Genomic DNA, 18,036 nt, shown 5'->3' on the forward strand with positions numbered 1-18,036 from the left:
TTCTTATCAACCAGCTTTGTAAAAGCAATATATCGTTTGGACTGCTTTGTAAAAAAGAAAAAATAAGATTTCTGCCTCATTCCTATCAATATTGCCAATCCCATTTAAATTTCTAAACATTTAACTTTTCTTTTTTGCTGAGCCATTGTAGGGATTATCGTAGCTAGAGGTCGAGGGGATGTCAGCAGCCGCTTCTTAGCATTCTCAGCGACTCTGATGTAGTCTGCTGATTCTCCCTCACTTTCTCCGTGCTTTCTTTTCCTAGACGAAACCCACACGATGGCCAGTGACACCAGCAGCTTGGTGCAGTCCCACACTTACAAAAAGCGAGAGCCGACTGACGTGCCCTATCAGACAGGGCAGCTCCACCCCGCCATCCGGGTAGCAGACCTGCTTCAACACATCACGCAGATGAAGTGTGCTGAGGGCTACGGCTTCAAGGAGGAATACGAGGTGAGCACAAGCTTGGCGCCAGGGCTCCTACTCAGCCTTCCTGGGTGTGATGGCCAGGCCTGGGCTCCCGACTTACTCACCCAGCAGGTGGGGCCCCGGGCACTGCCAGAAGGGGACCGGGTATTTCAGCCAGGGATCCATTTCTCCCTGGCAGTGAGATGTATTACTAGGAAGCGAACATATGTTACATGGAAGAAGGAGGACCGCTTCACCTTTTCCCTTATTCTGCACAAATAATGCAATGAACAGAGGCCTACCAGGCTCTCTTCCCCATTCTCGATCACTCTGTTGACTTTTCCTGTAATTAACTGTGATGTTAATTCCAAATAATTTTGTAGTAGCTATCTCAGGAAGAAACTGTCCACTTAAAACTATTATAGACCAACCAGCAATGTCATGTGGTAGAGATTAGAGGGACTGGCTAGTGTCAGTTGTTATTGTCCTGCTAGCCCAGAAAGCATGTCGCCATCCTGGGATCTAGTGCAGACAGATTTCAGGGGCATTTCCAGGAGCAATGATATTCTCTTACACTATACAAAATGTAGAGCTCACCCCTTTCACAGCCTCTGTCATTAGCAAATTCTGTTGGAAAGTCATTCAAGAACTGAAAAGAATGAATTGATTTGAAGAGGTCTGCTTCACAGAAGCCCACTATCATTTGGGTGTACAAGTAAGGGAAGGATTTCTCTTTTTACCTTATTAAAATTAGTTCACAGTCATTGGTAAAGATAAAGGAACATGCTTAAAATAAAAATAGGATTAGGTCGATATATAGTTTTTTTAATCTTAGAATGTGTTTCTGGTCCTGTATCTATCTGACTAGTTCACAGTTGGAAAACATCTTGTCGGAATGAGTATTTTTGAAATGAGTTTCTACCATCTCTATATCCTACGAGTTTCAACTTTGCTTCTTTCTCCTCTTGGGGGAACACTCATGATACTTAATTCGATGTCCCAGATGCTGTGTTGCCTTGGGTTTAGCTTCATTTCTCAAGCTTATTGGCCATGCTGCTGCGATGGCTAGTCTTCTTTTAAGACCAGGTATTTTGTCCAACACAAACGAATAGACAGACACACTTTGCTGACATGTGCATCCTCATAGGTTGCCAATAGCCTCAGTTCAGAAGACTGCAAAGCCAAGAAAACTAACTCAGACCAGGCCCCAAGGGTTTGATCTAAGTCCAGAAACATCTTCAGATGAAGTTCTGTATTTTAGCAACCCTGAAATTCTTAGATTTACCTTTAGCGATTTAACTTATAATTCAGTGAAATTGACTGCCTTTGAGTATTTCCTCATGCACTTTTAAAGGCTAGCTTAGAAATTAATAGGATTAAGAGTAAGACTTCTGAAAGCATTAATATCTTATGAAACACAAAATTAGGTTATTGAGAAAATATAAGCCTAATGAACAGAGGTGATGTCTCCATTCTATCCAATATTCTGAATGCAGATATTGCTCAAATGTTTATTAAAGATATTAATGTCAAAGAGATTAGTTATGGGCTCAAATAATGATTCATAAAATAACCTGATTCAAATTTTTCATGGACTATTTAAAAATACCTGCCTTGGCACTTCCTGTAACACTATAGATGATAGGTATTTGAGAGTATACAAAAAAATATTTCCTAATCAAATATGATTTATAAGTGTGAACTGAAATAGTTTATACTAATTTTAAGCATGTTAAAATGGATGATTCATTGAGTTGTTATATTTTGAAATAAAATGTTGTATTAATTATATTTCAAAATACTCTTTCTGATTCTAGTTAGTGGATCAGAGAGGACTGCTTAAAAAATTTATATATCAATTATATCTCGATAAAGCTGGCAGGGAGGGGAAAGTAAATATTTTTAAACACCAAAATCATTATCAATTTAAAAGAAGAAGAAGAAGGGAAAACAATGAAAAAGAATATATACTAGAGAAGAGAGAAGGAACAAGTAGAAAGGTGCTATTGGGAGAAATAATAAATGGAAATTTGTTAGGAATAATCCTATCAGTTAATAATTCTCAGATTATTAAGTGCCTCCAACACTCCTGGGGGGCAGGGTGCTGATGCTGGCAAGAGGACCATAGTGGAACAGATGGGACAGTAAATGAGACATGAGGAGTGATGCTGGAACACGGGTAAACAAACCTGTGCAGTGACTGCCAAGAGAAAGGGACGCCTGATAAGAAGTGTCTCGCCTCAAGCCTGAAACCCCATCTTCCCCATCTTTGTCTGCGTATGTCACTGAATTACAAGCCCACATTTTTTCTGGTGGCACAACCAGGCTGATGGGAATTAAGAGCAATGAAAGGTCCCAGGCTTTGTTTACTCTGCTCTACATTCTCTAACCCCGGGGAATCTTTATTCTAGTTGAACCTGGAAAATCCTCGAGCAGTTATTTTTTTTAAGTTCTTTTGGCTTTTAGTACCCTAACCAAAGGTACTTTTCTGAATTGCGTTGTGAAGTACCCACCCTTGCCTTTAACTCCACCGAGAATCGGGAGTGTTGTGGCTGCCTGGCATAGTGTGGGTCTTGCAGAGCGAATACTGACAGCCATGGTGGGGATGCAGGTTCTGGCGCCAGACTGCCTGTATTCCAACTCAGCTCTGCTTCCTACCACTGGCTAAGTGAACTTGAGCAACTCACCTAACCTCTTTGGGCCTCCGTTTTCTCAGCTATAAAATGGTATAACTATAGTATCAACCTCATATGGTTGTATGAAGATTAACCCATTTAAGGCATCATAAGTGTTGGAATTGTATCTGACATTCATTCAGTTGACGTGTTAGCTAGTAAAAGAGAAAAATACTAAGTAATAATAAGATCTAAGAACAGAAATTCACACCATGTTCTTTATGTGGAAACTGTCATATTGCGTGGTTTCAGTACATCTCTGTCACCTCTTCTTGTGTTCAGGACTGATATATTAAAATAAACCAGTCACTTTCTGGAAAGGGCTCAGTACATTTTTGCTTCAGCTACAGGACTAGGTAATTCCCTTACTATGTATCATATATCATCAAAAGCTCCCATTAAAAAGTAATTTAAATAAATAGGTGGGTTTGATTCTGTGGATAAAGTTTGAGAATTGAGAAAATAAGTATTTTTAAATATATGCTATCATCTTTAATTGCTAAAATATCTAAGTTAGGAAAGTCTTAAGGAATGGTACAACTATAGACCAGAGAATGCTCTTTTTAAAAAAATCCACTGGTGGCAAGGTAGGATTTGGTGAATTTAATTTAACAAGTTGCAATTATAAATTCACCAGAAAATACTAAGCATGTGCTGTGAATCATGGAGCTGATGCTGGGGACACAGAGACCATATGCCCTCCTCGAAAAGCTCCCTCTGCCGGAGGAAGCAGCCTTGTAGTGGTCGCAATGGATTAAACCCCACAAGAGAGATTTGCAGATGTGCTTTGAAGGCCACGGGGCACGGGGTTGCAGGGGGGGGAGGCAGGGGGGGGGCAAGCTAGCCTAGGGTGCAAGACAGGCAAGGATGACTTTTTCCTTGAAAGATGAATGGGAGTTGACTGGGAGAAGATGAAAGAGGGCAGATCACGGGTAGACACAAAAGCAAGAGAATGGGGTGCACTGGGAAATTGGCATGAATCCTAGGTGGGGCTGGTGGATGAGAACAGGGCTCCAATTATGAAGGACCCCATGTGTCCGACAGAAAAGCTTGGATGTCATTCTGGAAATTGCGGGAAGAGAAGAAACACTCAGATAACAAGAGTCTTATTCCTATACTTGGATGGAGATCTATTTCGTACAAACAGCTTAATTTCGAAACACTGTTTGTACAAGGCACACAGGAATTGATTGAAGGACAATAATTAACACCCAAAAAAGTAAAGGGGAGGGGGAAAATATATTACTGAAAAAATACAACATGAACTGCATTGCTCTGTCCCTGCTCAAAAAATGCTGTGAATGCTTGGCTTTGACACTTGCTGAAGCGGTGGACTGCTTCAGCGCTGATGTGCATCTGGGGGTGAATGTCGAGAAAGCCTCCAATTGCCACTGTGACTCAGCATCATGATGCAGTCGGTCTTTCTGGTTTTCTTCAATCTGTGTGTATTGGAAAAACCAGCCATCTCGATTGTAAAGTAGTTCTGAAATAGTGGCTTTTTCTCTGTTGACAGTGTTCCTACCAAATCATCTTTATCTTTATCTTTTCCAAGACAGAAATGTCTGAAAATTGGCCTAAACCCTGGGAAGATTCATTACCACTCAAGCAGACGAGAGAAGTGTGTCCAAACAAAAGGGAAAACATGTAGTAGGCATGAGACTGAGCAGCACTCAGTGCAAATTTTGTATTTGATTTGTGTTAACGAGATCGTCATATGGCATATCTCACCAGGGAAATGCCATAATTCAATTCAAAAGAAACTCAGACATGAATCATGATACAAAGGTAAACACGCTGAATTGAACAGAAGATGGCATGTTGTCAGTGGAGAGTGGATCAGGGATCTCTGGAGAAAGACCAAGCGGATAGGGCAAGTTTGTTTACTTTGCTGCGAAAACAAAGTTGGTTCTTTTTCCCAGCAAGCAAAGAGCAGTCTGTTGCTAACCCCTTGGAGAATATAAGTGGGTTTACCAAAAATAAACAAAAGAGTCAGCTGCACTCAAGGAGAACAGTGTAGGATTGAGCCCCACTGCCCCTGCAGATTGCTGGGCCTTTACCACCTGGAGTCAAAGAGGGAGCTTGGTCGTGGCACCACATGCAGCTGTGCACTGAACGGACAGGGCCTGTCAGTCCTCACCGTTCCTGCTGCGTTAGTGCTCTAAGCTACTGCACATCGCTGTAGCTGGTGAGACAGGAGGGGGGGGGTCCTACCTCCCCAGTGGCCCTGCAGGGTTGGAGGGTGAGTTTCTTCTCCCTGTCTCTAGTCCCCAGAAGGCCTTCTTTGATCCTTTTTTTTAACTGATCCTGTGTCTCTTTGGGGATCCGAGCAGAAAGGCAATAACTTTAAGTGGGAAAACGGTCATGTGATTCTGAAAAAAATATGTTTTGCTATCATTGTGAAATTAGGATAAAAGAAAGACAGCAATTTAAAACTATTCCCAGATAGGGCATCCTGAGAAATACAAATGGCACTATTTAATTAGCTAATACTACTGCTCTGGGGCACAAAAATTTATTTTCAAATAACTAGAGCTGAAACTTATAAACCTAAGTAACTCTTGGCAGCCTACCCTTCAAAATATATATATATATATGTATATCTAAATACAGTGCAAATATCTAAATATATTTAGAAAAGCATTATCCTTACCCCACCTACTTTATCCTGTGTGTTTCTCCAGGGTACAAACACTACAAACACTGGCGATTAATTTTATAACTGAACACGGAGATTGTTTTTCAGCTCAATTTAAACTGGGAAATTGAAGACATTGTGGCAAAATCTCAGGCTTAAGTATAACTATACGTTTTTTCTAAGGAATCTGGATTTTCTTTAAACACGTCTATCTCCTTACAGTTCCTTGTTGATCTTTTTTTTTTAAATATATGGGTTATATAACTTCCCCAATCATCCCTCCCCATTTTCTAAGTAAAATGGCTGATTTTGTTCAGTGAAAGCACATTATATTTGATGCCTTTTTCTACAGAAGTTCCCCCTTATCCATGGGGGTTACATTCCAAGACCCCCAGGTGGATGCCTGATGCCATGGATAATCCCGAAACCTATATATACTATGTTTTTTCCTATACATACATACCTATGATAAAGTTTAATTAGGGACAGTAATGGATCAATGATAATAACTAATAATAAAATAGAATAATTATAACAATACACTGTAATAAAAATTATATGAATGGCTTTGGGGCCATTATTAAGTAAAATAAGAGTTACTTGAACACAAGCACTATGAACCTGAGATAGTGTGATAATCTGATAACCGAGACAGCCACTAAGTGGGCTAAAAGGCACGGAGCGTGTACAGCAGGGAGATGCTGGACAAAGGGGTGATTCACGCCCTGGGCGGGACAGAGCAGGAATGTGCATGATTGCATCACACTAGTCAGAATGACTTGTTTATTTCTGTAATTTTCCATTTAGTATTTTCAGACCATAGTGGACCGCAGGTAACTGAAACCACAGAAAACAAAACCATTGGTAAGAGGGGGGACTACTATATATTTGACAAGTTGGTGACAAGTTAAGAAGGAATTATTAAAACGTCTCACCTGCCCTCCAAAATCCGTTTTTTATTTACTTGACTCCCATTTCGGGGAAGCCAAAGACACCCAAAACACTTTGTGTCTCTCTCTCTCTCTCTCTCTCTCTCTCTCTCTCTCTCTCTCTCTCTCTCTCTCCTCACTCCACTCCCTGGCTTCACCTTCTCTCTGTGGAGGTTACAGTTACAATTCTCCATTTAGATGCCCTTAGGTGGCACAGGCCCTTAGCTGGGAAGACAGGCCAGATCCTTAGATGGGCTGAGGTACCTGGATGCCTTGTCTCTCCCCTGTGGGAGGTTAGTTGGCAGAGAAGAATTGCACATTCTAGAAAAGTTTTAAGAGCAGAGCACATCGGTTCTTTTGTTGAGTTTTAAAAACAGAAGCAGGGCAGGTGGAATAAAAGATATTTTGTGTTACTTAGCTGATAGAACCATTGCCTGACACAGCTGGTTCTGTGCTTCTGAGCAATCCGAGGTGGAGGCACCCCCTTCCCGCTCACCTCCAGCCCACACACTTTTCAGATGTGCTTTTCAGTTCCCATTTCATATTCTCAGGCACCAGCTGAGTCAATCATTGCCACAATCAATGCAGGTTATTTTCTATCCCACAGGATACAAAACAAACAAAACAAAACCATTGAAAGCTAAGGATGGGGAGTTGGGGGGAGCATTGGCAAGTGCTGTAAATGCATTAAGAATCACAACAGCTGCGCCTCCAATGGCTATAACAGCCAAGTGAGTTTTGACATGATTTTTCCTATAATTATTATGGTGATACTGAGCCAGGTCCATAAGAAAATGATAAAAACTCCTATCTAAAATTTTGAGGTTGCTTCAAGCTATTTGGGACAAGTCAAGTGTATGTGTTTATGGTACTTTCTTAGTAGATAAAAGTTTCTGCATGTTTTTAAATAGTGCAATAGTGAGGGTTGATTTTACCGTGAATACTTGGTTTATATTTCTAAACTACAAATATAAAAGTGTCTCTTTTATTTGTCGCATGCTCCGTTGTGTACTGCCAGCTTTCAGGACCTCTTAGGCGTGAGCCGATTTTTTTTCAATCCAGTTTCCTTTTGCCCATGCCCCTCATAATAACATGTATAAGCTCAAACTTTAGAAAATTTGATTAAAAATTATTATTTCCTATGACTCTTCGTCCTCCCTCTGATGATAGTTCATAGCAGCAGACATTTTCCAATTGGTCTGAGGCACTTCTAGTTTTTATTTTGAAGCTGGTTATTAGAATTTTTTTCTACCCTGTGGAGCATTAAGCACTTTTCCTACTTGTTAACATGCTTTTAGTGTCAGATACCATTAGTCACAGGACCTGGCCTAGAAGGGACTGTAAATGCGCCGATGTCCTAGCACTTACTGACCTCATGAGTATCTGGTGTCACTTGGATGGTGTCACCTCCCACTAACTTGATGTAGTGAGTTAAGGCACAGTTGTCATTTTGTCATTGTCTCCTGCTTCTTCCTCACCTCTACGTCAGTAGGTCACAAGTCCTAACTACTTTCTTTTCCATTATTTTCTGCTCCATCCCTGCCTCTCAGATTTCACTCACCTGGCTCTCATCTCTTGCCTGCACCATTTGTAAGAGTCTCCTAACTTATCTCTCAACATTTAGTCTCCCCCTTCAAGTCTGTCCTCCGCTCTGCAAATCAGTCTTCTTTGTAAAATATAGATGTTATCACATTTGACTGATGCTTAAAAATCTGCTGTGGATTCTTTCCAAAACTAAGAAACTCCTTAGTGTGGCATACTCGGCCCTCCACAACATGACCTCTGCCTGTATTTCGGGCCTTAATTCTGACCACAGTTACTTTCCACCTTATGGTCTAGCCTTATGGTCTAGCTCTTCTAAGTTACTCACCATCTCTCACACTCCAAGCACCTTTGTATCTCCGAGTCGTGCTTCATGTTGTGGCTCTGCCTAGGGTGACTTCTAGCTCCTTCTTCACTTGCCATGTCCCTTCTCCTCCTGAAGCTTTCTCTGTTTTCCCAATCAGAAACAACCATTCCCTTTACAGTCTTATAGGTCTGGGTTTAAGTAACAGAGTAGGCAACATATTAATTGATATACAGTGAATAATATATCAATTCATAATACAGTAGACTATATTGATAATACAGTAGGCGGTAAATTAATTGATAATATAGTAGGCTATATACTGATTGAGTCAATAGATATTTGACATACACTGTTAAGTTACTTTATATTTGCTAAATTGATTTCTATGTATTTAAACACAGACACTTCCAGAAATGGAAATGAAATTAAATACAGATAAAACTATTTAAGAATACATGCTTAGAAAGATAGAGATCATCAGGTAGAATCAAGTGCATTAGTGGCATCCAAGCAGAAAAAACTGCTGACCAACTTGAACAGGTATTGAACCTTTAAAAATAGTAAAACTAGGTGTGGTTCCATCTGATCATCTTACTTATTGAATGCCAACCATATGTTTAAAATTTTTAGGATAAATATTTATAATCCATTTTTGCTTTACATTTTTTATGTAATCCCTAATAGAAATAATAGAGAATTATTTAGGTAACACTTCAATGCATTTCATAACATGACTATTCCAAGAGAGAAACTATATATCATCACACAGTTTCAAAGCTTATGAAGGTAATTTGCTATCACAAATGTGGGGAGCAAGGTTTTCAGGAAAAAGTTTTTCATAGTCTTGCTTGCTTGGCTCCTAGAATTTTGATGACGATGTCGATGGTACCTGCCTTTGTCTAACACCTAATGTGTCAGCACTGTACAAAGACACACACACACGCACACACACGCACACACAAACACAGATTTCTAACTACAAGGCCGTTACATTATTATCATACCCATTTTACAGATGAGGAAATGATTCAGAATTTAAGTAACTTGCCCAAAACCATACTGCTATGGAATGGTAGGATTTATTCTATTAAATACGTGGACCCTAAAAGTCCATGTTCTTCCCACTACGCCATGTCACTTCCTCCCGCAACACCACAGAGATATAGACCTAAGGAAGTTAACCTTATGTTTTATTGATTTGACTTGTGGTTTCACAGCAGGAGTGTTGTTTTTCCTCTGTGCAATTCTGTTTGCTTTGAAGTGTTCTGTTCGTTGGCAGAAGACCCATCCAGCTCTGGGAGCCCCATTGACAGCGCCAACTCTGGTGTATTTTAACATCCCAGCAGCCCGAGATGCTGCCCATTAACCCCACTCAGTGTCCCAGCTACGAGAGCGAGGTCACTCCGACATTGCTCCTCTCCTATTCCAGTTTTTCATTGTTGAGAGATGCAGGAAAATCATTCTGCAGTTATCCGCCAACCTGGCTCCTTGAAACTCACCAGGACAGGATCAGCTAAAATCAAGCTACAGCTCTTGGGAGCATAGATTCTATATACCACATCCCTGGATTATTACTGTCATCCAACCTAGTAGAAGGACAGAGGGAGAAAGGAGGGAGAAAAATGTATAAATTTGAGTTGTGTGTGAAAGCTAAGGTTTTCTAAAAGATTCTCTCTGGAAGATGTTGAATCTTTATTCAATGAGACGATACAACATGACAGTGACTTTTATGTTACCTAGATCTTTTTTATCCATGATAAAATGATATCTTCTGTTCCTGGATCATATTAACTGGATCTCTGACCTCCAGACAGAACCAAGATAACACCTTTAAGCTTGAATAAATGATACAAAAAATAACCAGTTGAAAGGTCAATTATTTTTTCCAAACGATAATGTTGTATAGTAGAAAAGACAGTAGATTAGGAATCAGAAGACTTGGGTCCCAAGTCTTTGACCTGTCATGTCACTGAAGAATTTCTGCTGAGACCCTAACACTGGGCCCTTGAACAAATCGAAATAACTCAATCAGTTGTGACGACCAAGTGCCTACTAAATGTCTCTGATAGTAGTAGTACTGTCACTTCGGTGATGCCAGACTTCCTGTTTGATTGATCTGTTTCCATGGATGGGATGTTTTCCAGTAGGAGACACTGACTAGCTACCTGAGAACCATAGCCTGGTGGTCATCACAGTGTAGAGTGCCATCACTTAGGATCCACAGGCAGTTCTCTGGCTTCCTCTTGCCAGTTTTGAGTTTATTCAACATTTCTACATGTGGTGGTTTCTACCCTGATGTGCCCTTCTTATCTTTTCCTCCTCTGTCTTCCCCCATTTCAACCCCTCCCCATCCTCACTTCTAACCCCAACTCCATCACCAAAACACTGAAAACTCTGAGTTGAGGGGATATGGTAATGCTACTAATACATTTTTGTGTGAAGTCCTCACAATGTCTGAAATGTATTTACAATTATAGTTTCATTGCATCTCTAATCCCCTCTGTCCCAGTTTTTAAGGATCATGAATAACAAGGAAACGTATGGATTAAAAGTTTCAAATTACTTAATCTATTGCACATTTTATATTGTATAAATTCACTTTACTGTCACATGTATTATTCAGACCAAAATAATATTGAATCAGAGCCCATAATTTTTTGACCTGTCATATAACTGAAAAAAAAAGAGAATATGCTGACTTTTCTAGTTTCTTTTATTGCATCTTCTGAAATAAATGTAGTTTTATGACCATGATGGAATTCACCCATATTATTCAATATCTTATAAATTTAACAAACTTCTTCACTCCCTTTTTCTTCTCTGGTTGCCCTTTAGGGACACATGGAAAGCCTTTTATCTGTTTACTTCAGGGAAATTATACAAGAGATACTGAATAATTATAACGTATTCAGTGTTGATTATAAATACACAGCATATGTTTTTATATGTATTGTATTTATGTGCTTTAAGTAATTATGCATTTGAGTTCCTCGCCAATTTTTACGGCCAAAATATTTTACTTGGCTGATTGCTAACAGTGTATTTTAAGCTGACTTCTTGAAACATGAAGAGAATATACTATAAATCCAATTAACATAATTTATCTGCTTAAACAGAATGCTCGATTTTATTGTTTCTCTATTTTAATGACGAAAAACAGTCATAAGGATAAAGAGTAACAAAACATGTTTTTAAAGGTTTCCAAGTCTCAATTTCATTGTTTTCTTTTAAAAACAACACATAATTTTTGAAAGAAATTTAGAAATTTTATATAAAATGCAAATTAAAAAATGATAACAAAAATCACCCATACAGCTACTATCAATTTTCAGTAAGTTTTCATCCAGTATCTTAATGCATTAAAATTTTTATATAAATAGTTTCATATCTTGTTTTCCCACTTAATATTATATCACAAATGGTTCCTATGTCTTTGCTGTGAACACTGCTATGAATAATTCTTTGGATTTGCCTTCATTATTTTCTATGGATAGATTTCAACAGATGGAATTACAGGTTCTAAATGTATCAAATGCTTAAGGTTCTTTATGCATAGCGACAATATGCTTTCCAGAAAAGTTGTATCAACTCACACTCACTATCAGCTCTCTCCTTAAGGGTGCTTGCTTCAATATGCCAGCATGAAAATAAGCATAAATTTGGTTTTGTTTTTTTTTTATAGGTAAAAAAAGTATCTCATTATTGTACCATTTGAAATTAAACATGTCTCCATATGTTTACTGGCCATGGGAAAGTGGTCTTCTGTGAATTGTTCATGTGCTTTGAATCCTTTTTTTTTTTTTTTTTTTTAAACTAGGGCGTTAATATCTCTTACTGACTTGAATGACTTCTTCTATGGCCTGCCTTGCTCTTCTTTAAAAATGTGTTGACGGTCCTTCCATAATTTTAGAAGCACCTTGTTCATGGAAAATGTGGACATTTTATACAGTCGGCTTCATGAAAAACTCTGTATAACTTTGTTTAGAACTGCATGGGACCCGTGTATAAAGCTTGAGAGAATTAACTTCTTGGCAGTATTGGATCTTCCTATTCATTCATAGTTTCTGCCTCCATTTATTTGGATCTTCTTTTATGTTTTTCAATAAAGTTTTGAAATATTCTCCATGAAAGCTTGTACATCTTTTAGTTTTGTATACTCTTTTTGTTATGGCAATAGTATTTTCTTTTTATTGCAAGTATATAGAATATACATATATACACATATATATGCTATTGCCTTTTATACATTACTCCTTTTCTAGAAACTTTTTGCAGCAGTCTTTATTTCAGTCATTGTCTGTACGTTATTCTTGAGTCTTCTATGAAGAAACCATGTCATTCTCATGACAGTTTTGTATCTTTTTAATCTTTATGCATTTTTCTTGTTTAGGAAGCTGACTAAAACTTTTAGTACATTGTTGACTAAAACTTAGGTTGGCAAGCATTATCATTTTGTTCCTGATTTTCAGATAAAAGACTTTTAATGATTAGCAATTAGTTGTGATTAGATTAAGGAAATTCCCTTCCATTCCTGGTTTATTAATATTATTAATAAACCAGGTACATAATATTAATAAACCAGGAATGGAAATTCCCTTCCATTCCTGGTTTATTAATATTATGTACCATGGACATTGAATTTGATAGAATGATTTTCAGCATTTATTGTAACATAAAATAATTATTCGAGTTCTCTTAATATGTTCATGTGGTGAGTTAATTAACATAATGAATATTCTAATATTGAACCAACCCTTCATTCCTGGGATAAACTTAACTTGGATATGATATATATTAGACATTGTTAAATGCTGTTCACTAATAATGACTTTGCATCTATATTCATACATGACTAGCCACTTAATTATTCTTATATTCCATTTTATCATTTTAGAATGAAAATTATATCTACTTTTCAAAATGAGATAGCATTTGTATTCTTTCTGTTCTCTTAAAAGAGTTCAATTCAAGTTATCTTTAGAACTAACCTGTAACTAGCTCTATCTAGCAGTTTCCTCACGTTAAAATTTTTAATTACTATTTTTTTCAATAGTTACAGGACTATTCTGGATTTCTAGTTTTTCTTGAGTTAAATTTTTAGTTAATATTTTTATAGGAATTTGTACATTTTGACTAATTTTTTTAGTTTGAAGCATCTATTTGTTATTATCTTTTTAATTTGTATTCATATTCCTTTTTTATCATCATTAATACCACTTATTTGTGCCTTCTATCATTCTTTTTATCTCGAATATTCTTGCCAGTAGTTTGTTGGTTTTATTAGTTGTTTCAAAGAAAAAATTTTTGACTTTGTTGATCTTTCATATTGCATTTTTAAAATTTCTTCTATTCTGTTATCCTACTTTCTGTGAGTTTATTCTATTCTTAAATAGGTGCTAAACACATTAATATTTAATCTTTATTTTTTCTCGTATAAGCACTTATTTTAAACTATTAATTTTTCCTCTAACATTTGAGTACTACTATCATTGAGTATTAGTATTTTTAAATTTTCGTTACAATTTCTTCTTTGACCCATAGGTTATCTAGAGCATGTGAGTGCATGAGTGTTTTCTCAGTCATGGAAAAATTTTCGTTGTCATTTTATTAATGACTTCTAACTTAATTGAATTATGATTAGAGAAAAGTCATTGAAATTTGTGGACACTATTCAGAGCCTTAAGAAAACATGGTCAGTTTTCTTAAAATATTTTACATAGTCTGAACAATATTCTTTAGAACAAGCTTTTAAAATTTTTTGTTGTTCAAATTATTTGTATACTCACTAGATTTTTGTCTACTATTTATAGGTTACTGAAAGAGATACATTGAAAAGGGTGAAAGGATTAAGAAGTACAAACTGGCAGTTACAAAATAGTTATGGGGGGAATAAAGTACATCATAAGGAATATAGTCAGTAATATTGTAATAACAATGTATAGTGCCATGGAGGTAATAGACTGACTGGAGGATCACTTCATAAATTATATAAATGTCTAACCATTATGCTATACACCTGAAAGTAATATAAAATAATATTGCAAGTCAACTATAATTGAAGAAAACATTTTAAATTTTTAAAAGAGGTCATATATTTAGAAACTAAGTTATAAGGTAATACAATTTAGAATTGTCAGCTCTTACAAGTGAATTGAACAGTTCATCATTAGGCAGCAATACCATTGTCTTTAGTGATATTTAAGCTTTTCAGTGTATTTTGTCTAATTTTAATATAACTATGCCAGTTTTCTTCTAATTAGTATTTTCCTTGAATATAATATATTTTCAACCTCTTTTATCTTAATTGTGTCTCTTGTTAATAGCATATAGCTGGATTTTATTATTTCTGTCAAGTCTTGCAGCTTTTACCTTTAAACTCTACTACTCTACCACTTAGTACATTTTTAATTTGTTATGATTACTGATATATTTGAATTTATTTTTATTGTCATATTTCGTAAGTTGTTTGTTCCACTTTTTCTTATGCTTCTCCCCCCACCATACCTTTTCTTACTTGTTTTTTAATTAATTGAATTTTTATGTTTCTCATTATATTTCCCCTCTAATTTAGAAATTATATACTCTCTTTTCTTTTACCAGTCACTATAGAAATATTAGCATGTATATTTAAAAATCTACAATTAATGTAATTGCTTAACCTTCTTTACATAAATATCTTTTTCCCTCCTAAATACCTCATGATAAGGAGATTCCCTCATAACAAAGATTTCCTGGGATTTGCAGCATCTGAGCCCTAGGATTCAAAAGATGAATAAGTCTTGGTTTCTTGTCCTTAAGAACTTGCCTTTTTTCTCCTCTAGGAGTGATTAGGAACCTACCAATGTCTGCATCTCTTTCTTACATCCTAAAGCCATGTTTTCAACCTGGTTGTCACATAATTCCAGTGGTTGCAGGGTTGCAGGCTTATAACAATGGTGGCCATGCTTCCCTTGCAACACAGGCCTCTGCTATGCTTTGCTGTTGATTAATGATGAAAGTTGTCATGCTTGGCCACCATTCTTTAATAATCAGAGATGCTTTCTACAGCAGCCAGTTGCTGCATTTCTGTCATCTGATAGCAGGCCCTTCACCTCTGTCTTTGCCCTCCAGTTTTGCCCTTTACCTTTCCACATAGGACATACATGTAAAGTGGAGTGAACATTCCTATCTAATTTCCCTTTATTACATGGGTTTCTCAAGTCTTGATCATTTGTGTGAGTTCCTTGCCACCTCCGTTTTCCTCTATGAATTTCAATGGTTTTGAAAAATGGGATTATATGTTTCACTCCCTCTGTTCAGTTACTTCTTCTTTCATTCTTCCCAGGGCTCCTCAATCATCTTCCTCTCTCTTGTCATTGCCCTGAAGCCTGGACTTTAGGCAGGCCACACATCTCCCATCACCACTCCTATTTCTTCCCTTCCTGGCACTGCTGAGCCTTTGGATCTCTGTCTAAAAGATATAATTTTTAAACAAGATTGTACCAGTGAAAACATCTTCGCTGGTGGGGAATCAGCAGGTATCATGGTAATAGTTGATATATATGGGTCTTTGATAAGTTGTACTTGCAATTCAAGGCTTCCTGTATTTAGAAACAATACGACACGTACTGTAAGTCTGATGAGCAGAAAGAAGGAGAAAATGGTGCTGTATAAACAGTTTTAAACTGATGGAAAATAACTTTGCTGAGAAGCCTCATATAGTTTGCCCATTTTCCTCTGCCCTTTTGAAATTCCTCTGAATGTTAGTTCTGTCAGCGTGCAGTCCTGTAATATTTTCTCTTAAGTCCTGCAGCACTTATGCAGCAGGGTGGCAGCTGACCCATTTCCAGGGTGCTTGAAACCATGTCACTTGTGCTCGGAGCATGGTGTGGAACTGGTAGATGGAGCTGGATGGTATTGCTCATTGTTGTGCTGTTCCATGCTTTGTTGATAGGGAGTAAATCATGGAGTCTTCAGTGGTTTATCCTTTGTTTGGATCTTGATGTCCAATTTATGTGTTCAATTTTTTGTTTATAGCTGAGCATAGATTTCATTAATATTATTGACCTCTTAACCATTTTAAAGGGCATTGGGTGGATTGCAGAACGTACAACATAGAATTCGATCTATTTTGCACTAAATAAAATTTTAAATTTATGTGTTTGAGTTCTAGCCATGATTACTATATTGGTCAGAAAACTTTAATGCTTTTTTAAAAAAATGCCAATATGTGACATCACTGTTCCTATAAAATAAATAAATGATTCTTCGTAATTGCTTTTCCAATGTTTTTCCTATGTGACTCATTCCAATAGTTTTCCCTCCAAAATTGTTTGAGCAGTGGCTGTTATGATTCTTGTGAACTGGCAATTATGTCAAAACAATTTAATCAGTGCTTGAATTGTGCTGGCATTGCTCTTGGAAGACCATTTTTCAGAATGGCATCTCTCTAAGCATTTGTTAAATAATTACACCTATAAACACTTTACCCACAAGGACCCTCAGAAGTACTACCGTTGGACATTCCAAGCCTTAGGGACAGAGCCTATTCACCATTGTAAGTGCCAGAACTCCCTATTAAGGAAAGTTAGGTGAGTGAGACTCAGAGCTCTCGGTCCTCAGAAACATTCTTGCAATGGTATTGTCAAGAGCTTGTATACATAATTAATTAAGGGAGCACTCATTGGGATTTTGATTGACAGTGGACACCATTCCAGCATCACATGTTGAAGGATCACCGGCAGGGTTTCCCCTTAATTTATGGAACATGTGTGATAATCCTTCTTCCCACAGTCATTGCAGAAATCATGTTTCTTCTGCAACTGCAACTGGTAGGTGCTATAAGAAAGTGACTGCACAAAAACTTAGTGTAAGATTTTTAAATCATGATTAAATAGATAATAAAAATCAAAGCATCTTCCTTCAAATATGTTCATTTGATTTATAAGGAGACCAATAATGAAAAAGTAAAGACTTCAGTGTTCCAAGAGACTCTCTTATGTTCAGAACCTTTCAGGAAAGCAAATATAAGAGCAGATAAGTAAAGGAATTGTTCTTTTGTTTATATGAGGTATGAATGGGGGCAGATAGTCTTAAAAATCTCAAAATATTTTAAAGGAGTCCCCTGTTATTTCTGTTCAGGCTCTTTCTCATCCAACTCTCTCATTCAATCAGCTTTTCTATGAAGATTTCAAAAACAAGACACATTCATTTAAAACACAAAAGGCATTTCGTGGTGCTATCTGACACAAGGGCACACTCAGCTATGGATGCCCCTTCCAACGTGCCTCTCAAAACTCCCAAATCCTCGTTTAAAAAAAATGGTTCAATGTCACCTTCACAGGATTGTTGCGAGGATGATGTTCTGTGTATACATAAGTATATAAATAGGTCTTTTCACTGTTTCGGAACTGGGTTCCTCCATTCTTAGATCACTGCCAGAGATCGCAAGCCAACATCCCTGATCAAATCAGTTATACTACTGCCAGGCTTTGCTTTTTTGAGTCACATTGAAATCTTAATTACTCCCTTGTGTTTAGAAACCAAAGCACTGGGTGGTTC

General features: G+C 37.2%; 1 protein-coding gene across 5 annotated transcripts in view; it reads left to right on the plus strand.

Moving 5' to 3' along the window:
• Positions 1–18,036, plus strand: part of PTPRM (protein tyrosine phosphatase receptor type M) — a 699,551-nt gene that overhangs the window by 563,365 nt on the left and 118,150 nt on the right. For all 5 annotated transcript variants that reach the window (XM_039845844.1, XM_039845843.1, XM_039845845.1 and 2 more), the window contains one exon: positions 266–453. In XM_039845844.1, coding sequence (XP_039701778.1) covers positions 266–453 — 188 coding nt within the window. The remainder of the gene's footprint in view (positions 1–265; positions 454–18,036) is intronic.

This window comes from Pteropus medius, unplaced genomic scaffold (assembly GCF_902729225.1).
Source record: "Pteropus medius unplaced genomic scaffold, Ma_sr-lr_union100, whole genome shotgun sequence".
NCBI lineage: Eukaryota > Metazoa > Chordata > Mammalia > Chiroptera > Pteropodidae > Pteropus > Pteropus medius.